Source organism: Polistes dominula, unplaced genomic scaffold, assembly GCF_049000335.1.
Source record: "Polistes dominula isolate Pdom_NZ unplaced genomic scaffold, Pdom_raw_medaka contig_74, whole genome shotgun sequence".
NCBI lineage: Eukaryota > Metazoa > Arthropoda > Insecta > Hymenoptera > Vespidae > Polistes > Polistes dominula.
This window is the reverse complement of record NW_028300953.1, coordinates 201,916-229,033: the sequence shown is the minus strand read 5'-3', so window position 1 is coordinate 229,033 and position 27,118 is coordinate 201,916. Positions and strand designations below refer to the sequence as shown.

Below are 27,118 nucleotides of genomic sequence, written 5' to 3'. Positions count from 1 at the left end.
CCACCCTCACGCAGTAGCAGCAGCAGCAGCAGCAACAGCAGCAGCAGCAGTAGCAGCAGCAACGGTTGGGGGAGGGTAAATTTGGATCGATCGAAGACCCATCTCTCTCTCTCTCTCTCTTGCATAGTCCGTCGACTCGGTTGCAACCGAATGGTTCCTTCTCACAATTTCAACTGATGCTAGCAGAGCCAGGACTTGACTCGACTCCGTGCGTCGAACCGATTCCGACGATTGCGCACCACGTGGGGCTACGGATTCGCGCCAGGTTCTTCTTTCTCTTCTTCCATGGGGTAACCACCCCCCTTACTACATCTACACAACACCATCACACCAATACGAAGAGAATTCTTGCCAGATGTATCCTCCGATACGCCCTCGTAGTCTGAGTTCTTCTATTAACCACCCCCTTCTCCTCCTCCTCCTCCTCCTCCTCCTCTTCTTCTTCTTCCTCTTTCAACCTCTCGCCCCACCCTCTCGTTATACCTCAACCAACCCTCTTTCCCCTCTTTCGTTCTCGTCCTTCCTCGTCCTTCCTCGTCCGTACTCGCTTCATTCTCTCTCTCTCTCTCTCTCTCTCTCTCTCTGTCTCTCTCACTCTATTTCTCGACTATCCTACGATACGATGCTTGCCTTCAGTCGACACGCGGCCTCCCGACGCGAATCACCCACCACCACCACCATCACCACCAAAACCAACGAGCCTTCCTCATAATCGAAATTTTTGTGTGTGTGTTTTTTTCTCTTATCTGTCTGACCGACTTATTTTTTTTTTTTTTTTTAATTTGGTTTAAATTCATTTTTTTCCTAATCGAGAATCTAATGAGGGTGATTTAATATTTTTTTTGTTATATATAATGAGTTCTAATTGGTTTTGGAACTTTGATATAATTAATGATCCTTCCTCATAATCGAAATTCTTGTTCAAAGCGGTGTGCGTGTGTGTGTTTTTCTCTCTTATCTGTCTGACCGACTTATTTTTTTTTTTTTTTTTTTTTTAATTTGGTTTAAATTCATTTTTTTCCTAGTCGAGAATCTAACGAGGCAGATTTAATTTTTTTAATTATAAATTATTAATTTTTACATTTTTATATCCCTTTGGCTATTATTTTTTTTTGCAGAGTGAAAATAGTGGGGGGTTTGGGGTAAAAATGAACTTAATATACGTCAAAGAAAAGAAAAGTATTGTGTTTGTTTGATATAAAATTGATTTTAATTTTGATTTCATTTTTTAAAACGACAGACCAATGAATTTTATTTATTAATTAATTGTGCTTTAATTTACGTGTGCTCAACGATTCCCTTTTTACAATGTGTGGAACGAGTTTTTATTCGACGGTAAGTAAGATTTGTTAAATGGTTTTTATTTTATTTTACTTTTTTTTTTTTTTTTTTTTTTTGACAAACTTTACCTTCTATTCTCCTGAGGTTATATATATATACGTTGTACATGATGCATTGTTTAAACAAAGATATAATATGGCCCTATGTTGTTTCAAAGGAACTGGCCCGTAGGTTATGAAAATATATCAAATATAAACGTTTATATATACGAAACGATTGGATTCGTTTTAATAACTTTTTGTTTGTTTCATTTTGTTTTCTAGCCCCACAGCAAATTTTTCGTCTTTATACGAGTTTCATTTCAACGAGACATTAAAGTTATTTTTCATTAATAAACAAACTTACAACTTTCTAACTTTTAAATAATAACCACGTATTATTTCTCGTAGAAGATTTATTCTAAGATCGGCAATTTTGTTGCTGCTTTCTTTTGAAAAAAAAAAGAAAAAGAAAAAATATATTAAACATATAGGAAATTAAAAGTTTAATAATAAACGATAAAACTTGTTAACGGATTATTTTTTTTATGTTTCACTCTCGACATTGAAAGACGAAAAAAAAAATAACTCGACAGAACGTAGAGTTTTGAGTTTTAATAATTTTACGACGATTTTTTAAATTTTGACGCGTGAATTCTTGTCAAGGTTTCGATGTAAAAAAATGAAAAAGAAAAAAAAAAAAGAAAGAAAAAAAAAAAAAAGAAAGAAAAAAAACATTAAACACCTACATATATTATTATTTTGTTTTTCACAAAAGCTCTCACATTTTCATCAAGTTTTATTTACAGATCTGAAGAGCGATCCCGCATATTACAACCCCTTTCCCTCCCCCTGTTCCACCTCTTCCTATTTCTCTTTCAAGTAACACATATGACTTATAAAAAAAAAAAAAATAAAAAACAGTGAATGAAAGAAAGTTAAAGAAAAACAAAAAAAAAAAACAGAGGGACAGGATTGCATTTGCGGACACTCGTGAATTGCTTCGTGTTTTCAATTGCATTTGTTCCCTAACCCATTCCCCTCCTCCTCCGCCATCTACACCCATAGAGATACCCTTTACCTCCTCCTCCACAACCAGCAGTTTCTTCACACATTCTCCTGTTATTCGTTTCGTCGTATTTCGTTCCCATAGTAACGCCAACCGTGTACACCTTCAGTACAGCAGACAGTGCCCATGTACTTAGCAAATGTTTCCACCATATGTAAACGGAAATCTTTCGTAAGAGTACAACAAGAGGGAGAGAGAGAGAAAGAGAAAGATAGGGTGGTAATAGGGTGAATACACGAGGAATTCCAACACACCAATAAAATACCTGTAGCTCGAGTTTTACACACACGATAAATAAACACACGTTCAAACTTAATCCTTGTTTTTTTTAATTTTTTATTATTAAGTTTGAAGAAGTCATTTTAACATAATCTGACAGGAAGCACTGAGAAGATTATCGAAGGCTACACTCTATAAACTACACAACCTTCATATTGAATGATGGAAAATAGAAGAAAAAATGATCGATCCGATTGATTAAACTCACGTTAATTGATTTCACTTGCTTTCTTCCTACCTAACCTACCTGACTTCATAGCTTGCTTATTTACTTATTTGTTTAAGAAGTAACTTCATATCACGCGAAGAAGATCTTTTATTTAATAAAAAAAAAAAAAAAAAACTTCACCGAGGTCGAATGAAATTACAATTAATTCTAACTATTTTATATTACTTTTATATTCATTTTTTTTTTCTTATCATATCAAATATAATAAACACATATACAAATGTCTACAATGTGAAAAAGAATTGACTCAAAAAGCTCGTATTCACACGATAAGGTTGTTTACTTTTTTGTTGAATTTCTCTAACTGTCTCTCTCTCTCTCTCTCTCTCTCCTTTTTTCTAACCGACTTCAACCCTCGTCGTCGTTGTAGTTGTATGTCCATTCTAATTAATATTTATGTGACCTTGTTGTCGTTGAATATGCGATAAACCGCACGCCATATATAAAGCTCCCAAACCAATCGACTCTACCACTGTTATACACCATGCTGTCGATATTACCACATTACAAACCATATACGCAACTAATATCATATGCAAACCACGTGTTTTTCTTCATACAATCTCAAGTTTCAGAATTATTAATTAATAACGCAATATTTTTTCGGGATCCTAAAGAAATGGACTACGAAGACCACGAGTGGACGAGAACACTGACGGAATTTGGTATTTGTGGCAATGAACTTTCAAGCTCCTAATGCCAATTAATAATTGCACACATCTATGAACCGACCTGATTTGTCAAACACAATTAACCAATATTATAAACAAAACGATCAAATTGCGTAACACAAATGAAAGATAAAAGCAAGAATAGAAAGGGAAAGGGGTTTTAAGGATTCAGAGATGAGTATACATTATTTATGGTTAATCTAGACCAGAGGAACATAACGTTGTTAATTATGGATGCTGTGTTGTGTTCAAACCCTCCTCGTTTTAAACGAGTAAGCTACGAACATCCAAACAATGGTAATACCATTGAATTCCATCCCTCACCTTCGTAGCAAAAATTACCATCTATTTCGTGCGTTCTAAATATAGTAAACAACATATTGTTTCTTTTTTTTTTTTATATATATATATATATTTTCACGACTAATGTTTTAACTGCGAAATAAATAAAAATTATTGTTTTATTTAAAGTTATCCACCTGTAAAAGTTTGCGCGATTTAATTTTATTTTAACACGTTTATATCGGTCATCGGATGATTTGATTGAATTTCTCGTGGAGGTTTCCCCCAAATCCGATTTTCTATACACCACAACATATATATATATATATATATATATATATATATATGAACGATCGATGTAACAATATTTTATTCTACCAAAAAATATAAAACAATACAATGTTTTTTTAACAATACAATGTCTATATATATATATATTTTTATATTTATATATTTCGGTGTTTATTCTATTTAAATTCCCTTTTTAAATTCCAATTTAAAATTCTATTTAACTTGAAAAAGAATAAGAAAAAGAAGAAGAAGAACGTCAACCATATCCGGGTGATGGGGGCCCCTACGGAAATATACCCTTAACCCAAATATAAGTGACATGACAACGAACGTGTCAAAGATAAGACGTTAATTATAATTTCAGATGTTATTTTTATTTTTATTTTTTTTTTTGCTATTACATATATAACAACATCGTTAAATATAATCGATAAATGTATAAAAAATTGATGGTTAATATTTTCAAAAAAATATATTTTAAAAATATAAAACGAGTTATATCATTTCATATCATTTTTATGATATTGATATATTCTCATAACGCATATGCACTTTACCTTCGTAGAAATTTCCTCATTTGGTGGGTTACGGGGAAATGGAGAGACCAATACTCTCTCTTTCTCTCTCTTTCTCTCTCTTTCTCTCTCACACTCTTGGTTCGAAACATCGACAATTTTAAAGCGAGTTTCAAAGTTTCACGATGCACCATCACCAGCTGTTACAAATCGATTTTACTTTTCTCTCAGTCTGTAAGTAAAACATTGAAAACATTTTAAATCCTCGGATAAAACTTCTCCTCAACCAGTCAAAGGAAGATTCACTTCATTTATTTTGGTTTTTTCACACTATTATTATTATTATTATTATTGTCATCGATTCGTCGATATTCGAGAATTATTTTCCCCCAACAAATAAAAAAGTAAAACATCTGTGTACACGGAAATAATAAAAAAGAAAATGTTGAAAGTTTTGAACAAAGAAAACAAAAAAAAAGAAAAAAAAATCATTGCCATTAAACGAGTTTCAGATAAAAAGTAATTTTCATCGTAAATCGTTTTATAAGCGAACCTTGAAAGGATCTAAACCTCAACAAGAAGAAGGGTGACACAACGTTCGATAGTAATGGAGGGTATTGCTCTACTATAAACCCAGATACTATTTTTAGCACGTACCCCAAACTTATTGTTAAATGTTTTTCATTTTTCTTCATTTTTTTTTACGTGAACATGACAAGCAATATTTTATGTCAATGAACGATCATCCCTACTTGTTTGTTCTATATCGTCAATCTTTGTTTTTTAAAAATTATTATATTTATATTAATTTTATTTTGTTTAATTTTTCACATTCTTTCTCATTTCTTATGTTTTTTTTTTTTTTTTTTTATAGAATAAACTAAAGTAGGATTCACTTTGAAATATACTCAAAGCGTTTTCACCTATTCACGATTAATTTGTTCAGAAATGGTATGTGGTAATGGTGCTGGCTACTAAATTATAACCGCAAATGCACGTGCCCGAGTGCATCTTCTCTGTATTGACCTCTTCGAGGGTCTTCCGTTTGAATCAATGAATGGAACTGCTACACCTACGAGAACTACGTGTGCATCTATATATATACATATGTGTGTGCGTATACGTGCAGAAATATACGGTTTGTCAACAAGTAATGGAATAATCATAAGTCATGGAAATTTATATTTAGAACATTTGTTATAAAATGTGATATAAAAATACATTTTTGTTGTTTGAAAAATATATATATTTATTTTAGTCTCTCTTTAATATGTATTATAAAAAATATGTTGAAAAAAAAATTTCCACAGATATAACGTAAGCTACGATTAGTTATAATAATAAACGAAAAATCTAAAATAAGTAAAAAATAAATAAATAAATATTAGTATAAATTACATCGTAGTATTTAACATAGATAAGTATTAAATTTTCTAGTTATTTTTTATTCTAGGGTTTAATAAATTTCTTTAAAAAAAAAAAAAAAAATACAGGATTTTTAGAATGGTCGGACAAAGTTAGAGATAAACGAGAGAGAAAAAAATGGGAAAGATTTAAAAAAGAAATGTAAGAAGTTATGGTTAGAAATATAGATGGATACAAAGAAATAACGAAGGAGTAGGAAATGTCGATTACATAACTTTGTAGAGGAAATAGACGCAGTGCAGGTGCTTCTCAACACGCGTTTTGACTCAACCTTTTCCTAATGTTACTTCTTCTTCTTCTTCTTTTTCTTCTCATTCTCAACATATCATCTTGGAACATGTGACAACTTGGAGAAAGAAAAAACATCGTTCGAATAATTTGATGCTACTTTCTTTCATTTTCTTTCTTTATTTGCTTTTTCATAGCAAAACTACTTGAACACATTTTTTAAGAAGACAAAAAGTGTACAAAACAAATAAAGTATTATTTTAAAAAAATAATTCTTACATTTTCAACTTTACTTTTTTTAAATTAGTTGCTACAAATATCCTGTAACATATTTCGATATCACGTAGAAACAAAGCACATACATTTATACATTTCCCTTCAACGTGCAAGATCACATGTCAAACGATACCATTTTACGTGTTCGTTAAAATGGAAAATGTGGATTTAAAGCCCCCGATCACGTTTGTCAAAAAAGGATCAGTCGACTAACTTTTGTGATTGTCGCTTACACTCACTCGATTTAATTGTTTGTTTTTTCTTTTTTTCCGATTTGAAATTTTCATCACGTTAATTCTTTGATCTTTCCTAGAGAAAAATCTTTTACGTTTTCTTTTATTAAATTATCGGGTTTCTAACAATTACATGTGACATTAATAAGTTCTCACGTAAAGAAATAAATAAAAACGAAAATAGTTTTTGAAAAAAAAGCGAAGAAAGAAAGAAGAAAGTCTCGAATTTCTTCTCGGTTATTTAATGATTTAATTTAATCACAAAGTTAATGGAAATTGCTTTTAATACCGTGTCAGAAAATTGGCACGATTAAATAAAAAAAAATAAAAAAAAAATTTTATTTCTACTCTTTTAAATGTTACCTTCGAATCGAGAAAATTCGATTAAGTAGTAAAAGAAAATGTGATAAAAAGAAGAACATTGATACTTCTTTTCTTAAATTATTAATTTATATTCGTACTTAAAAATAAATCAATACTATATTTAATTCCGTGTCTGGCAAATGAGAACGATTACTAAAATATTAGAAAGAAAATAAAATTATCCAATGTTCCTCCATAAAATTGTATCTTCAATTTAAAATATTCGAATGAGTAGGTAAAAAAAAGAAAGTAATAGAAAAAGAAAGAAAGAAGGAAAACTGTAGCTTCATTTTAATTATTATTATTATTATTATTATTATTACTAATTTATTCATTACTTCAAATAAATCGACAGTATGCTTTTAATCCCCTTTATCAAATAAATTGAAACAAATGAATACCAAAAAAAATATGCGAAAAGAGAAGAATATTTTATTTAAATTTTATTAGAAAAAAAGAAAAATTGTGCGTGGGAAGTGAAAGAGAGTTAAAAATAAATTCTCTTTAATTATTAGTAATTTATTCACGTCTTCGTGTTAATCGTTATTATTTTTAATCCGATATATCTAACAGAGATTAGTATGATAGTTGAAATAAACGATTCTTGAAATCGACCTATCGATCGTTCACAGTATCGATGATATTAGTTTCTAACAGAGATTGTAGGAGAAAATGTTCGATATACTAGCAACATGAACTCCCACACTACCCCCATAGTGATCCGTCAAGAAAATTTGATTAAATCTTGAATGAAAGACACTCGTACAAGTTCGTATTTCTCTAGCAATGAGATTTTTTTCTCTTTTCTTTTCTTTTCTTTTCTTTTCTTTTCTTTTCTTTTCTTTTCTTATCCTCTTTCCAACGAATTTCTATAATATTTTATTAGAAATTACAATTCAACTCGATTAATCGTACATTTAAAATAAAAAAATAGTTACAACGCGTGTTGCATTATTAAAGTTAAAAATATATTCATATATGGATATATTGTTAAAGTAAAAAAAAGAAGAAAAAAAATGAAAAAGAAAGTAGATCTAAAAAGATCAGCAAAAAATGAATGAAATGAAGGTAGTGTAATAATAATTTTTGCCGCTTCCTAAATTTCTCGGAAAACTTTACTCTTTCCTAGTTTGGAAAATTTGAAAACTTTATGAGAAACACGTAATTTTTACGTGTACCACATTTATTTTCTATCTTCCTTCGTCTTTACCTTTTTTTCTACATAACACACATATATAAATAAAAAAAGAATCCATGAAACTTAATCTTTATTCTACTATCTGGTTAATTTAAACAACGCAACGAAAATAAAAAAAAATAAAAACATTCAATAAATTACAAAGGAACATCAAATTTTATTGTACAACCTGATGAATTTGAAATTTCATTAAACGTAACAAATTCTATTTAGAATTAAATAATAAATGTCAAAGAAATATAAAGAAATAAATATCATAACCGTGAGAGAGAAAGAGAGATGTGTAATTCATGTTTTTATTAATTTCTCACGTGGAGAGTTAGATAATTTAATGGGCGTGTAGGTGGCATAATTAAAAGCTACCATCAAATTCATGGGGGTGGAGGGGTAGCTTTTAAAACCGAGATTGACTTGCTCGTAAAGTTGAAAAGACAATGAAACTGGGAAATTGTGGCCTGTCGAGACAAACGCTATTCTCAATTAAGGGATTCCGTTTAAAATTAGAATCTAAAGAGAGCGAGAGAGAATGAACGCGTTGCTCAATATTTTGCCGAGCCCGTGAACACCCTCTTGCCACCCTCACTCTTCACCCCTTCCCTTCTTCTTTCGCAAATTGATTAATCGTTCGTGCCGGTCTACTCGACTCGCTACTTTTATTGATTTTTATTAAAAAGAAAAAAAAACAAAGTCAACAACAACAACAACAAACAAACGAAAAGAGCATTGATCCGTTCGAATGAATTTGATGAAATAAAAAACAAAATAACTCGATCGGAGTATTAATTATTCGATTGAAAAGGACAACAACTAGCTTCTAATCTCATCGTTTATTTAAATTCTTTTTTTTTATTGTTTAATTTTATTTAATTTTTTCTTTTCAGTATATATTCGCGTTTTGTTTATCTCGTTTCGAAGGATGATAACAATTTAATGATCAAATACGGGAAGTGAAATGAAATTTGACGTTTATTTTGAATAGAAAATAACAAAATCAAGATAAAAGAGTAATTGAAAATTTAATAGAAAAGTATATCTCCGAATATTAAACAAAACCACCGAATTTACTTAACCCATCACCCGCCACTGCAACTTCAAAATGAAATATATTTGTTAAAATCATGAAAATATTTAAAAAAATCCTCACTATTTTAATTTTAAATCTCAATAATTAATGATATCAAATAATTTATATATTAAAAAAGAAAATTGTTGTAAAAATAGTTTTATTTAGTTAGATTAGGTTATGAATATCATTATACAGTTAATTTAATTTTTTTTTTTTTTGCATTTTCGTATTGGGTTAATTTAGTAGATGTTGAAATATACAAAAAAAAAAATGAAAGAGGAAGACAAATACAAATAAACCTAATTCGCAAACCTGACGCAACCATGAAAAGTTGATCGTACTTTTTCTACATTCTTCAAACCATACAACGATTTATTTGATTCGTCTACGTTGGAACCCTCGAAAAAGTTGTTTTCAAGCCTTCTACTTCTCTTCTCTTCTCTTCTCTTCTCCTGGTCTCGAAGAAAAGTAAAATGGAGAAAGTGTCTAGGCATTTGGTCGACATCATACTTCGTTACCAAAGCTTTGATTTATGCGATAGAAAAGAGGATCTTGCCCGTCACTATCCTTGCTCGACCATATTTCACAACTTTTTCCTTTCCTTTCATTTTATTTTTTTTTATTTTTTTTTTTTTTTTTTTTTCTTTCTTCGATCAAAATAAAATCCACTTTTTTATTTTGTTATCGAAGTTAGCGATAAAAGAAAGGACAAGAAAAAATAAAGAACAAAGCTCGTTATCAAGTTGAAAAGATCAATAAATTTTCGAATACTTCGAACTTTGTTCAATAACAATAAACTATCGGTTTTTTTTTCTATTTTTTTTATGTAAAAATTGATGACAAAAAAAAAAGTCTAAAAATCTTTCCTTCAAATTTCTCCTATCTTTTTCAAACTATACCCAAAAATCGTGGACGATTCAAGGCTAGAGTTCTGTGTCCTTGACCGATATTTAGGATCCCTTTTTTTCCCTTTTCTTCCCTTTAAATAAAGACTCGCATACCAATCTTCTTTCTTACTTTTTTTTTCTTGATATGGACTCTGTTTCTTCAGATTATTATTTTAGGTTGTAAAAATAAGATGGGGAGATGGGAAATGGGAGGAAAATTAAATAATATATTTGGCCAAACAATTTCATTCGTTTTTTTAAAAAACAAAAAAAAAACAAGAAAAATAAAAAAAAAAGGAAAAATGATAGGGGGAACGAATTTACTCGATGGCAAATCCAATTTCAGTTATGGAGATAAAAGCATTGCATCTGTTTACAAAATAGACATTATATGAGAAAGGAAGTTTATTCGGTGTTGTGATACAATCGATAGAAAACAGAATATAACAACAAGAGAATGGTCGAACGAACCAACGAACGAAAGGAATGTGTGTGTGCGTGAGAGTAGTTAGTGATGATGTGAGCAACATTGATAACACAATGTTACAAAAATGTAAAAAAATTCCAAATAGCTACGAATAAATATTATAAAATTAATGCAAGTTGAAGACATTTAATTTACATAGTTACTTTCACGATGAAAACTAGTCAAAGTAATGCACGTTATTTATTCGATGCATTAATATTCATTGGGTTCTCGTTTTATCACGCATTATATACTACTTTCGATAAAATAAAGAAAAAGGAATAAACAAAAATAAAAACGAAAGAGAAATTGAATTTTTTAAAAAGTAATCAAAAGATTATGAAACTTACGTAATCTTTTATCGATTAGAAAACTTCATCATCATCATCATCATCATCATCATCATCCGATTTGTTTTTTTATTGATATACAAATGGGAATAAAATAATGAATGTTTCCGAACGATAATAATATAAATAAAAAGAAAAATGAGATATATGTATAAGTAACCCCCCTACCAATTATCATTCCACTTATAGAAATGAGTAGTATTATTTCAAACGAGGATTGTATCCAGGTCAATTAAACAAATATCGCGTCAGATTTATATACGTGAAATAGCTCGTTTCATATTTCGTCTGCAGTTTGTTATGTTCACTGTTTTTGTCCTTGCCTAATGTTTTTCGAATAAACTTTTAGTATTTTCTTTTTTTTTCTATTTTTTTGACGTAAGAACCATATGGTGTCAGAGGTAAATTTAACGTAATCCATTAGTTTGATTATTTGTACGATTAGGATTTTCCCTTAATTATTCTTTTCTACTGTATTTTTCTTACCTTTGATTATTTTCTTTCAATTTTATATTTTTATATTTAAATTAAATATATTTGTGGGTTGAATTTGGAAAAAAAGAAAAAAGAAAATAATAATAAAAATATATATAAATAATATTTATATAAAAAATTTAATAAAATAATAGAATTTATTACAATAATATAAATTGTAGATAAAATATCAAAAACTATTAGTGTGTATTGCAATCATTTTATTATGATCCATTTAAATATAAAAAAATAGGAGAGGAATACGTCAAATGGCAAAAAAAAATATAAAAAAAAATAAAATTTGTTCTGACGAAGGAACATGGAATAGTAAACTTGCCTTTTTTGTATTGTCCGATATTCACACGCCACACCCAATCCCGACGCAGAATGTAAATCGTATTGATCTAGGAACGAACAGACTAAAGTATCGCAGTTTAAGAGTATTTTATGCTTTATATTGCCAACTGAAGAATAAGAATGAACTAACGACAAACAGAAACTCGACAAATTTCTTCGATCGCGCGACGTCTCCGACAAATTACTTCAATCGATTTATACAAAAAAAAAAAAAACAAGAAAAAAGAAAGAAAAAAAAATCGTCCATCACGCTAAAAAGGGAAGAAACAATATTACGAGACAAAAAAGAAAAAAAATAAGCCAGATGTTCGGTACGATTTGGTACTAAGCCAAATAGTTGGCATTCCTAGCAAGGGTTCGAACGTACCATGTAATTTTACAAACGCAACCTTCTATTTATATTCGAACAAAAAATTCTAACTCTCTCTTGATCGTGATTGATAATTATTACAAATTCTGTTGGAAAATGCGTGTAAACTCTTTTTTGTTTTTTGTTTTTTGTTTTTTTTTCTATACGAATTTCACCAATCTCATTCACCCAATTCTTAAAATATTATTAATTTTAGATATAATAATTGAAACTATTAGTGTAACTTGTTATTAAGATCATTTAAATTAAATTAAATTAAATTAAATTAAAATAAAATAAAATAAAATAAAAAATATTTTCACATTCGTATATATATATATATATATATATATATATATATAAATAAAGAAGCATAAGAAGTAGAAAAAATTTTGTTAAAAAATAATTTAATGGAAAGAAAAAATCTTGATTGAATATCAGTAATACGCAAGAAGGATAACACACGCGTTCGCATTAATTGGAAATTAGTCGAAGGTTACTCTAGTCGTCGATTATCGATCGTGATCATCGTGTCGAGGCTTAACACCCTCCTCAATCCGAACGAAGTAATCGAGTTTGAATGGATATATCGCGATGAGAAAATTTAACGTTCGCCTCATGACTGGCAATGATTAAGTCGATCGATCCACCACCACTTATGCTTTTACGCCCACCGATAAAGGCTCCGAACACTATTTACCAAGAAAAAGATTAAAAAAAAAAAAAACCCTCTCCTATTTGAAGCTTAGAAGCTTTAATACCGAACTTTTACCGATCAAAATGACCGATTTTTACATTTTTTTAATTAAAATTCTTCCAATCCTTTCTCCTTTTTTTTCTCTTCCTCATTTTACTTTATAATTATAATTATTATTATTATTAATAATTTATTATATAAACTGTGTTATATGAATTGATTTTTTAACATGCATACATTTTTCATGTTAATGTGAATTATAATTAATATAATATTAATTGTTTAAATATTAATTATACTTATTTTATTAAATTTAATATTATAATATAAAAAAAATGTAATACACTGTAAAAAGTACCATTTGTATTAAGTACATAAACGAGTAAAGTAATATGATAAATGAAGTAATAAAAAAAAAAACGGGATGACGTATTCGCAAGGACATAAAAATAAAAAATGAATGAGACAAGACTTCTCTTAAAGAATCCTTGATCTTACATTATCGAAAAATCGTATTAATAGTCATGGCAAACGTTAAAAGCTTTATTCGAAGCTTCTTCTCTCTTGAATTTCTCGTGAAATCAACGACGCGTGGGGAAAAAAACAAGAGTTGTATGACCGTGACCGATGTACAAGGCGCCGATAGTCGGAACTCAGAGAGTTGGAGCCAAAACCGAGATGATGTCGAGTACAAGTGCAGGGTCACAGTAAAAGAAAAGAAAAGAAAAGAAAAGAAAGGAAAAGAAAAGAAAATAATCAAAGAAGAAACATACAAAAAAGTCAAAAAACAAAAAATGAGATAAGCCAAACAAATTATTTCCTAAAGCCAACCAACTTTATTTAATTTCGCGTGAAATTTGCATTTTAGTGTAAAATACATTCGATCGTTTATTAATTATTCATAATAATAATAATAATGGTCAAATTTTAAAAAGTTATAATCGTGACGAGAAATATGAAAAAGAAGAAGAAGTAACAGCAATTCTTTAACGTTAATTGATATCATTTTAATTATCTTTTTACAATGAATAATTATCAACGTTTATATGCAAACACGTATATTTAATAAAACGATATAAAATATAAGAAACAAACAAAAAGAACAGAAGCTAAATTTGTTCGTATTTAATTAAAAATTGATTAGAATTTATCTTCGTTCATTTTCTCTCACATTTTATCAACATTCAAATCATTTCTCGATATATTTTTGTTCGATCTCTCATTAATAAAAATTAACTTAACTTTTGACAAATATTATTATCAAAGATTGATATTTTTACACAATAAAATGTTTAACACAAGTTCAAAGAAAAATCAACAAAGATAAAAAGAACGACGGAACTTATTGTGTGTACCTTGAAGTGAAATCAATATTTTGCGTAGTAAAAAGGTTCAATGCACGCAAGAGAACCCTTAAATATACCCTCAAGGTACCGTCAATGCGGGTATGATCTTTATCGACCTAGAAAAAAAAAAAAAAAAAAAAAAAAGAAAGAAAGAAAATAAAGAAGAAGCAAAGCATCGTGTCCCGCATCAGTTCAATGAGTGAACATATTTGTCGTAGGTGTTATCGTGTAAAACTATACTAATAAAACTACCTATACATACTTTTTTTTTATTTTCACATTATAAAAATATTCTCAGAAAAATAGGAAATCCTTAATCGGTAAAACAATTCTAAAATATTTTAATCTCTGCACTATAATTTGATTATAAAACTACAAAAATATAATGAAAATTGTTATCTACTAATACTTAAAAAAAAAAAAAAACCATATACAACCTTTTATAAAATTATAAAATATTGTCCCTATTTAGGAAAAATAAGAAAGAAAATATTTTCCCGTATATTTTATCAGTTGGAAAAAAACACGGATATATATAATATGATACAAGGCAATACTTAGAAAAATGAGGATAGAAAAAGTCAACATGTCAAGTACACACAACTCATTTTCTTATTACAAAGTTTATAAAACACTCAGTAAAGCTGCTTTTCTTTGTTCTAATAAGAAAAACCAAAAGAGTCTTTTAAACGATACTCAAAACGCTGTGTAAGTAAATGATACACACCCACGAATCAACACATATACAGGGTGATCTGTAACTGGTGGTACAAGCGAAAAGAGGGTGATTCTAAATAACAAAATAAATCGAAAATATAGAATAAAAATGTTTCGTTTGTACCAACAGTTACAGATCACCCTGTATACATATATGAAATATCTGACAGTAGGAGAAGACACACATTCGAAACATTTGATGAACATTTTAGGTCAAATGATGGCGAAACTGAAATTCCTTAGGAAATACCGTAAAGATCGATATCTACGAATGTGTTTTGGGTTTAATTAACAACGATGTTGTCACGTGTCAGAAATTCTACGACCTTAACAAATAAGTTCAACTTTATTGATTCCATCTAAACACGACGTTCCCGTCATCTTCTCAATTTATTGTATCGTTCATCATCAATTTCTACAACGTATAATTAACGCTCATTATTTAATAGGGTTTGAAAACAAAGGAGGTTCGAATAATTATTGATATATTCATTAACGTTTATTTTAATCCTTGATAAAATAAAATTTTATATTCATTACTAATTACTCGTCAAATTGTATTCATTTTTCTTTTAAATCAAATTCTACTTGCATTAGATTACATGAATAAAATATAGAAAATATTTATTTATATCAAATTTATAATTATATTAAAATATTTAAACACTTTTTAATTATACGAATTTATTTTTGTAAAATTTTCCCAAACTTTTAAGTATGAACCGTATAATAAATAAAAATAATTATTAGAGAAATTAATGAAGAACAATAGTAATAAATAAATATTATCGTCGCGCGACCCAGATGTTACGTAACAAGTTCAAAGGATTCAAATACGAACTTTACGAATATAAACGAATAAATTTCAATTTATCGATTTCATCGAAATTTATCTTTGCAATTTATTTCATAGTTCATTTATTCTTAAACTTTTAGTTGACGTTTAATTATTCAAAAAAACAAAAGAGAGAATAATTATCGAGAGAATGATACTTCGTTAGCATACTTTCAAATAATATGAATTTTTATTGCACATTTCTCTTTTCCCTTTTTTTTTCTTTTTCTTTTTTTTTTTTTTTTTTTTTTTTTGCCAAAAGCTCAATACAGTAGAATTTATTGACACCATATCGTCAGAAAAATATTATATCCACGGATTCAAAGAAGAAATATCTCGATATTTCACGATAAGAATTCCAATTCCATTTCATGGTTCAATAGAACACACACACACACACACATACTCACACGCATATGCTTCGACAAATCTGTCGATCGAAATTCGGACAATTTCACATGCTTACTTTTCTATCATACGAAAATAAAAAAAAAAAATAAAAATTACTTTTAACACGTCCATATTTAACAAAATTCGATATAAAAAACACGGATACGTCGTTAAAAAGTTTTTTCTGTTTTTTGTTTCTTTTGTTTTTTTTTCACTCGTGAAATTTATTCATAGGTAAAACACGGTTCAATTAATATTTTTAAAAAAATAATCAGAGAAAAAAAAAGATACACACAAGAAAAATTGAACCTGGGACGATAACTTTGGATTCTTTCTTTTTTCGGTTCGTCAAAGAAATAATTTACAAATATTTTTCTTGAAAGTTTCATTTTTATTTCAAGGATAAAATATCGTGTTTCAACTTGAAACAGGAACGAGGATTGAAATTTAAAAAATTCATTTTACGAAGAAATGATTTGAAAACACGAGTAAAGTAATAAATCATTAAAATTAAGTTTTCATTAGTGTAATAATTCATTTTTCTCTTTATGTAAAAACAAAACAAGATATTAAACATATACGAAAGTTTTTTTTAAATTAATTCTTCATAAATATTACTGGCGACATTTGACTGCATAAACGTACGATCATTAAAGTTATATATATATATATATACATATTTTTATATATTTTTATAGAAATTTACAATTTTTCATAAGTACATATATACATACACGTAATAAATACATGGGATGCAACACTAGCGAAGGACACGGGCTTTTTTATGAGTTATTTTCGAACACAGTTATTAAAACGTCAAACTGTCAACTCTTAAGAGAAAGAGCATCATTGACGAGTCATCGATAATAGACGACTAGGTATTAAATAATTTATAAAGTTCAGTTAACCGAGAAATTCGATCGAGGCTTTTCTACTCTTCGTTTCGAACTTTATAAGATCCAGTAATCGTTTCAAACTTTTCACGATGAAGTTCTAGAGGAAAAATAGTTTTTTAAATTATAGGAAAAAACAACTGATTATTCACAAAACTATCAAATTTATGACAAATTTTTTACTTGTCCCTAAAACTCTGTGAAAATATTTGTAAAATATTCTAAAGAAAACTATCCTAAAAATGTTCCTTCATACATGTTATATTAAGTAAACAATATTAATATTTAACGTTTCTTTATTATAACACAAGTGTGATAGGTATAAATTCATTTTGCAAGTCTTTGGTTATGCGTAAACTCTATCTCAGAAATGCTTAACAATTTACGAAAGGTACATCATTATAATGAAGATAAACTTTGATATTCTCAGAGTTAAAATCGTAAGGCTCATCTATACCTTAAAGCTCTTCTCTTTCCATTAAAGCTTAATACATACCTTCCAAAATTTGAACAAAATTAACATTACTCAAATTATATTTAGTTTATTATCATTTGTTTCGTATCCAAGTAAAAAGCAAACGTTGATAAGGAGGTTATTGCAATCGTGAATGAAGAAAAAAATAAATAATACCTTGTATTATAGTGATAGCACGCAAATAATAATAATAATAATAATAATAATACATAAAAAGGAAAAACAAATAAAAAAAATAAAAAAAGAAAGAAACGGAAAGTGAACTGCCCTTAACTTAATTGCATTCGGTGTGTTGCAAAGAGAGATAGTTGGTTAATGAAAACCAGAAAACTCACGTTTTCTAACGGAGAGGAGTCATCCCACGTACGCAAATTAATTAAACGTTTTCAGGTTTACGAATGAAAAAAGAAATAGTAGTAGGCGATAAACGTCGGTGGTTTTCAAGAGTGCACAAGCATGATTTTAAATAGATTCCAAATTCAAACCATCTCGAAAAATAACGTTTACGGTACACTGCGTGGATTCAGATGCATTCAAATACATTCGAATTGCAAATACGAGATAATAGAGTGGAGACTTGATTTTCGTGCAGATGAATTTCAACAAGTCTGATATGTATATATTCACGATTATCCATCCCTTTTCGACAAATGCCGAATGCTTCCAAACAAGTGGTAGACACTTTATGCTTTACCGTGTTAAACTCATCCACGAATAATACGAGTATTATTGTCTATTTTTATTTATTTATATATTATTTCAATATATATGTACCAAAAAAACATGACAGATAACTTCCAATTAAATTCTCATTTAATTGATTATCTCATTATTCTATATTTTCATATGAATTATTTTTATTATTTACATTATATGTGCATTTTAAGTAGTACAAATCAATGCATCAGTGACATTTCGAGTCATTTTATTTGAATAAATTAAATATATACTTTTCAATGTAAAAAAAAGTAATTCCTCTATTTAATTAATTAAGATCGACTTAAATATCAATCAATTATAATTTTCAGAAAGGAAGAAGATCAATCATCTAGGACAGGGGATTGAAAAGGAAAGAAAAAAGAAAAAAAGAAAAAAAGCATGATTCCTGGGAGATATATTTTACTAGTAGTAGGGTGGAGTAAGTTGATACTTTCATCGATTCAGAAATTTTCATTGGTAAGGACATGGCGTTATACGGAAGACACGTTTACGAACCCAATTTGACTTGAAGGACGTCGTGTTGTGGGCGAAATAAAAGAAGAACAAGACGGAAGGCTAACAAACTCAAACGAAAATACGAACACATACATAAACGTGTACACCAATAGAGGGACACACATTGTCTCAAAGGAATGACAATGTCAGGGATCGCTACGGAGTCGTTAGCTAGCACAATTGCCGATGAATTGACGACCACCCTTATACCTACAGTGACCAGAATCGATACAAGACTGGACATCAGTCCAATCTCGGTTGTACTAGCAGTCTCAATAGTTTGCATCCTATCACCGATAACTGTAACAGGAAACTCGATCATTTTAGCAGCCTTCTATAGATACAAAAGACTTAGAACGGCCTCCAACTGTCTTCTCGTATCACTGGCCATCAGTGATTTTGGGGTAAGACCATTACATTGATTTTCGATCCATTCGATCGTCGATGAAGGACACATATTCACGATACAGTAATATACACAATATATTCAAATAAAAACACTTCAATGCATATATGTACACCAGAAATATAAAGGGTGTTCATTAACCAATTAACTATGGCGTCTGATTTATCTTCTACTGGATATGACGTCAATGAATGGATCTTATGGAGCTTGAATACAAATGGTTCAGCACTAATTCGTTACAAAATAACAATCAATAAATTCGACGTACTATAATAATTCGACTAGAACATCCTAGTAAAATTGTTACCTGGTAATAGAAAATACAGAGATTAATATTAGCTTGTATATAGAATTTATCATGTGTGCCTTTGATCAGTCAAAAACTAATTAAATCATTTCTATTATTCGAAGATTAATTAATGATAATTCCTACAAACATTTTCTACAACTTGATTTGAACCTAACATGGAAACCATTTTTTTGGTAGAACTAACTTTTATATAAAATAAAATAGAATAATTGTTATTAAGATTCAAAATTTGTTATATATCACTCACACGTATGTGACCGATAAATATTACTGATCAAATAAAATCAGATTAGTTATTTAATGATAATTTCTGAAAACATGTTTTACAACTTATAAAATAATCACTCGATTAGAAATTTATACGTGGGTTATAGTTGAAAAGTTTAGAACCTAACATGAAAACCATTTTTTCGTTCAAACTATAACTTTTATATAAAATAATGAAATGAAAGTAATTTTTGTTGAAATTCAAAATTTGTTAATTCACCTCACCGGAAATTACAATAAGCAAAGTTAAAACATTGAAATTATATATTTTTGGTAGAAATGATTTTAATTAAAAAAAATAAATAATGTTTGTAATATTTTTCATTTAATTCATTATAATAATTAACGTCATATACTAAATGAGAAGCTAATAATAATGAGTGTTAAATGTTATCAAAGTATTCAACGATATATTTGAATATTTTCTTCAATAAATTTCCCATAAAAATAAAATTTCTCATCGACGATCGAAGGCCCCATTATCGTCTAGCATGTAACAAAAAAAAAAAGAAAAAAAAACCTGAACATTCGAAATCGATATTTGCTTTTGACAAAGGTCGGAGTGTTCATGCCGTTTGGTATGCAGTTAGAACTTTCTGGCCTACCAGAAAACGGTACATCAACGCTTTGCATCATTCCGTATTGCATAGTGATCGCACTTTGTAGCGTAAGCGTACTGGTCACTGTGGCAATAGCTGTTGATCGTTTGACATCATTGGCACAACCATTGAGATACAAGAACATCATAACTCACAGCAACATCGAAAAGTTTATCGCAATATTTTGGATTTATGCGATCTGCGTTGGACTATCACCATTGATCTACACACAAATCATGGGTCTTACTCAAACCCATAGGTATCAAATTATTAATAATTAAATGAATTAAACAATCGCATGAATTTATTAGAGGTTATCATCAAATCTTTCTTTTAAATTATGTGTGTGAGAAAAAATGAGAATAAAAGATTAATTTATTTTACGTCGTAGCGGAGGTTGTAGATTCAGAGCAGCTGTTTTGCCACCTGTAAGGATTTTCCTGGTCATAGTAGTTTGGGCTCCAAGCGCCCTTGTACTTCTGGGTTGCTATATGTACGTCTACTTGGTAGCACGCGCTCATGCACGTGCCATTTATACGGTAGAATTATCATTCCGACATCAAACGCAAACTTTGCCACTACCACGCTATGGTCAAATCTTGGCCATAACCGTAGGAACTTTTTTCCTACTTTGGCTTCCATTCCAAGTAAGTAAATATTTTATTAATATTCATAAATATTCATTCATTTATCTTTTACATCAGTAGTCGTGTCTTTTATAATCAATTGAAAAATTATTCTGAATTTTAATGAAATTTAATCTATGTTTATACATCAGTTGATTTAATAAAATATCTGAAATATTTGTTGAAAGATTTTTATTGGATTAAAATGTATATATGTATATGTATATATGTGTGTACTTTATTTCGAATCGTCGATGTGAAGAATAAAAAGGGGGAGTAAATATGAGGGCAACGTACGATTGAAGCAAAATCAACTGTTCTGTCAACGACCTCAAAAGAAATTCATGCGCAATAGTAGACGAGCATCTTTTAAAAGCAAAACGAAACAAAGTTAGCTACTTCCCCCAAAAATACTGTAAAACTGATATTACATCTCTTGTTAGATTTTTCTATAGAACGACGACGACGACGATGACGAAAGAAGGAAGGAAGGAAAGAAGGGAAAAAAATTAATACAATGCTTTATGCAGCGAATTTCCATAAATATTTCTAACACTGCTTCAAAGTAATTCCATTTAGACATTTTTTTTTTTGTTCAAATCGAATAACATTTTCTTTTCTTCAGTTGCCTTTATTCTCTGAAAACCATTCTCACACGAATTGGAATTTATTTTATATGAAAATAAACGAAATAACAATAAAGATATTTTCCATTCAACCATAATACTAAATCAAAAATATACGAGTATCAATTTCAATGAAAAAAAATAAATTTGATTTTGAACAAATGTTTCGAAAATTTGTTTTAATTATCGTTTCAGATGTGCATGCTGCTCGACATTTTTTACGAGACGAATTTCCTTTCGGAATGGACGGTCATATGGTTTGGTTTGCTAATTCTCGCCCATAGCGGTGCAAATCCGTGGATTTATGCGTTTCATCACGGTGAGATGCGAATAGCTGCAGGAAAAATAGCTGAGGACTTAGTCGCTTTGTTTGGTGTTACACCCAGTCGATATGGCGGATGTTCACCTGCTCGACGTGTCTCGAATGGAAATCTCGAATTGGCCGAGGTGAACAACATCAACGACATTAGAAGACACCACGTTGAAAATTGTTTTGCAGCAAAACCGCATATTAGCAGCACATTATATTCGAGCAAACGTTGTTTGGAAATGTCGGGAAGACAATCAGATATTTCACCGGAAAGAAATGAAAGCGATTTAAGTTCGTCATCAAAATGTTATCCCAACGATATTGTCGAGGAGGGTATAGAAGATTTAAAAAAAATGTTAGATCCAAAATATATCATCGACAGGAATCACATTATCGATTCTAATCATAACATCGATAAAATAAAAAATCTCAAATACCTGTTAGATCCAACGTTTGGTAAAATAAGACATTTGAGACGTCTCAATCGTAAAAGATTATTGAGTAAAAATTTTTCAAAAAAATGGTCCGAACCTAAATTCATATCCTATCAAAATCTTAATTCCGATTGTAGCGGTAATAGAAAATTCTTTCGGTCTAGTGCAATGTCAGATCCATTATTGAACGCTGCGAACAATCCGGCAGCTGGCGATTGTCAATCAAAGCACTTTGACGAGACGCTGGATGTCGATGAAAGGACTGCTGCAACGATGAAGGAGGATATGGATATGGATAAACGTGTAAATTCCAATCTATCATCGATGTCCTATCCGAATATAAAGACAGCTAGTGGTGGTATTACATCGGAAGTTAACTTGAGAATATTCCAAGCTAATAGAAACAAGTCTGAACTAGCGTACAGATATTCTGTTCAGAATTTAAATGAGAACAAATTGGATGATGGACGTAATGTAGAACAAAATCGATTAGAACATCAACAACAAACGGAAAATCAAACGAGAAAAAATGTTTATCCGCGAATTCGTACACGACGACCACGATTAGGTTTAACCGATAACATCATAGACATAAGTATTCACAACAGTTACTCCTCTCTACCAACAACAACAACCGATAATTTGTTTAAACGTAGTTTGTTAGGAAGTCCGAATTGTAAATTATCTTCTAACAGTATCAACGTTAACTGTAACAAACAGCCTACGTTAATTTGTTTCGAGCCAAAATACGTCGTCCACAAAGCACCGTCCAGTTTATCGTCGAGCATATCAAAGAACAACATACGACATGAGACAAATTTATCAACATCCTCCTCCTCCTCCTCCTATCGATTATCTCAACCTCGAATAAACATAGAACTGAAACACTCAGAGTCGGTCCAACCGAATTGAAGGAAAAATCGATAAAGCATTTTCGCGGTATCCAAATGTTATAGAAGGATTAACGATTCCTATAATACACTCGGAACCACCTAGTCCATTGGAATCGGTACCTTTATCCTCTTTGCAAGAGGAGGATTCAAAGAATTTAAATCATTTCGAAAGCTCACAAAGAAATAACATCGAACTCGAATCGAATCATAGAAAAAGTCCAATACGACATTCGGATCCCACGTTACCGTCTATTTTATTGAACATAGAAGACTTCAGCGAACCCAACGAATCAATTAATCTTCCAAATAAAGAAATGTTAACGATAGAATCGAAAGAACCGAAAGAACCGAAAGAACCGAAAGAACCGAAAGAACCTATGCAATTGTTCGAAGCGTTATTACGAAATTTAGAAAAATCCCGAGATAATAAATTAGCCGAGCCGATATTCGGTGAACACGATTCGACGAGATTCAACTCAAGACGACCGTCAGATTCCAAATGGTCGGAATCGTCGAAAAGTCAAGAAATTTTAACATCCGCAAACGAACACCAAACATTTCCATCCTCTTATTCGGTTAACGACTTTCAAACTTGCAACAGTGGTAGCGATTTGAACGACCTAACATCTTTAGACCCGTTTATATGTCCGGAACCATTGACCTCGTCATTACGGGAATCTTTTTTCGATGCACCTTCGGTACCTGACTCAGATATTTTCACGTCTTTCGATGAAAACGACTTGGCCGATTTTTCACCGGAAACTAACCTAACCCAAACCGATTTACCTCAAGTTTACAATTCTATTTCAGCGATTAATTTAAAAGTTCTTCAATCTTGAACGAACAAAGCAAATCAACCGAATCCGTGTTTAGTAACAATTATACTGAAAACAATGGGACGAATTTGGTATCAGAATTATCGCCATTGGTTAATCCTATGAAAATTAGAATGCGACCTTACAAAGATCCGAAAAAAATGATTCGTTTGGCGCCATTAGCTGTACCAACACCTACCGATATTTCAACACCAACTTTTGATCTTATCATGGAAAATAAAACTGACGGTGCAGTACTGGTTTAAGCCTAAATCATTCAAATCATAGATATAACTAACACTTTGTATTTTTACGAATGTATGTATGTAGTACGTGGATTGGAATACATCCATATTACAAATAAAATATGGGCCTTGGATAGCTCAAAGATTAGAGCTCGTGTACCAACGGCCCAATTATTTTCACGAATCCTACATCTAAGTACACGTATTTTGACCAAAGAGAATTAATAAAAATGATGATGTGTAGTTAAATGGTGAGATGGATACTGTGATATAGTAGGATTTGAGTTTGTAGTCAAACTCACAAAGGTTTGCGATGCGTAGATGATTAAAATCAGAGGATTAACAAAAATATCAAAAATACTATCGATGAAATTGCGTCTCGGATTAACAATAAACTATGACATTTTCTTCAACTTTAAAACAAATAATATAGAAACGAGAAAAAGTAGAATTATACCTCTAATTGGATAATAATAAATACTCGTATTATTATTATTATTATAAGTAGTAAGAAATATTATGACATTAAGGGATAGCTTTGTTAAATGTAGCACAATTACCGTGCCAAGCGAGTGAAAGAAGAGGTGTGTCACATTTTAACTCTGTACTTGATTACTATGGTAATTACCGTTTGTGTACCTGAAAGAAATCGATGAAGATTCGACAAAAAATAATAAAGAAAGAAAACGTTTAAACGACAAAGAAAACATTTGTAAGTAAGATACTGATAAAAATACAAATAATAACAAGAAATAAGAAACCATAGCGACGTACGAAAGTGTTTTAGAAATAGAATTCAAATAACGAAAATAAAGAAAAAAATTAAAAAAAAAGAAACGGTAAACATCGACGAATGAAAAACTTAGATTATTAAACTATCCAAAGTTTCAAAAACAGAAATTATTTTAATAATAATTAACAATAATTTTAACGACAAAGTATTCGCGTTTTACTTTCTAACGGGCTAATTGCAAATTTGCGTTTTATTGTAAATAAATAGAATTATTTATTAATTAATATAAAAAAAAAATTGGTAATTCTTTTACTTATTTATGAAATTGTTCAATGTTTATAAATATTCAACGATACGAAAAATGTAGACTTCCGATGAAACCAATGGGAACATTCTTTTAAAAAATGATGGAAGAAATGCAATGTACCTTAAACACCCTTTAAACAAAACAATATTAGAATTAACAAGAGATGCAAGGACCAAACACAATTAAATATATATACATATATATATATATATATTATATTTTTTAAATAATACTTATTATTATATTTTCATTCATTGCGAATCTTTAACGATATGACTTCAAATATTCCAACAAAAACATCACAAATGGAACAAAATAATTATTTTATAATTATTTCTCGTATTCTTTTGATATACAAAAAAAAAATAAAAAGAAAATAAAGATACTACTTTCTTTATACGTAAACAACGTAAATCCATAATCCGTTTGTCTTATATGCATTAGCATACTTAAAAAGAATGACTCTATGTTATTGCAAAATTTAATTCAAGCTTAATTCTCTATTAAAAAAATAAATTACGAAGATTAACAAGTTATTATTATTATTATCTTCTTCTATTTCATTTTACATTTGAGTAGAAAATTAAATTTCATAAAATACGCGATACGCATCCGAGTTGTGTCTTTGCGGATGATACAAAGAAAAACTTCGAAAAAATATAAAACATAAATTATAAATTTTCTCTTAAGACGTAATATCTAATTGCAGTGTTGCTTAAGGTACTTGTAATTCAGTACTTATATACAAGTATAGGTACTCAATAAAACTTTCCCGAAGTAAGTAACAAGTGTAGTTACTTATTCATTTTGCATAGACACCTAGATTATTAAAATCCCTCGAGTACTTTTTTCTTAACGAATAAATTCATACTTCCATTACATTATTAGAATTTTTCTTATTTTCTTTCTTACAAATTTTTATTTAATCAATCATTTTTCATTGAACAATGAACACCAACCGAATACACGATAAAAAAAAACTTTCATCTATCACCTATGTCTTCCATCTAATGTTATTCAATACATTATAATAATAAATTAATTTAAATAATATTATTCTGATAATGAAAATGATTATTAAAAGTGTTGTAATAAAATATCTGCATTGTGGTACATCGATAGAAGTAAATACTACTCGAGAATCATTTCAAGAGATCATGTACCTAACTATGTTTTACCTATACATGTATATATATTAGATATACAGTTCCTAAGTAGGCACAAGTACTGTACTACTTTATAAAGCAGTTTGATACACTATTATTTCATTATTCAAGTATCGAATAATTCGAGAAAAATTATCATCTTTTAATCATTCCATTATAATACATTTTCAAAGCTTTCTATATGAAAAGCATTTGATTCTAATTAAATAAATTTCCAAAATAATATTCTATCTAACTGCTTTCGTTATTTAAAAAAATAAATTCATCGCGTCTAATTTACAAAAGGAACTTCGACGATATTTAATTCGATTAATGTTCACGTCATGTAAGCGAAGATTTAATTGAATTAAATATTAATCAACATTCGAATTTACAAATTTGAGAAACAAAATAAATATTATGAATATAACTAAAACGCGTATTATATATTAACCTATCCCACATATAGATTAATAACTTCATATTTACGTAATAACAACAAATTTA

The 27,118-nt window shown here is 29.5% G+C and overlaps 1 protein-coding gene across 1 annotated transcript; it reads left to right on the top strand.

Moving 5' to 3' along the window:
• Nucleotides 1–22: 22 nt before the first annotated feature.
• Nucleotides 23–26,247, top strand: LOC107070981 (uncharacterized). Its single transcript, XM_089172512.1, is given in 7 exon segments — nt 23–1,335; nt 18,709–19,299; nt 20,435–20,736; nt 20,869–21,124; nt 21,925–23,373; nt 23,375–24,182; nt 24,185–26,247. Coding segments are annotated over 6 exon segments (3,345 nt in total). The 5' UTR covers nt 23–1,335; nt 18,709–19,032; the 3' UTR covers nt 24,448–26,247.
• Nucleotides 26,248–27,118: the final 871 nt, after the last annotated feature.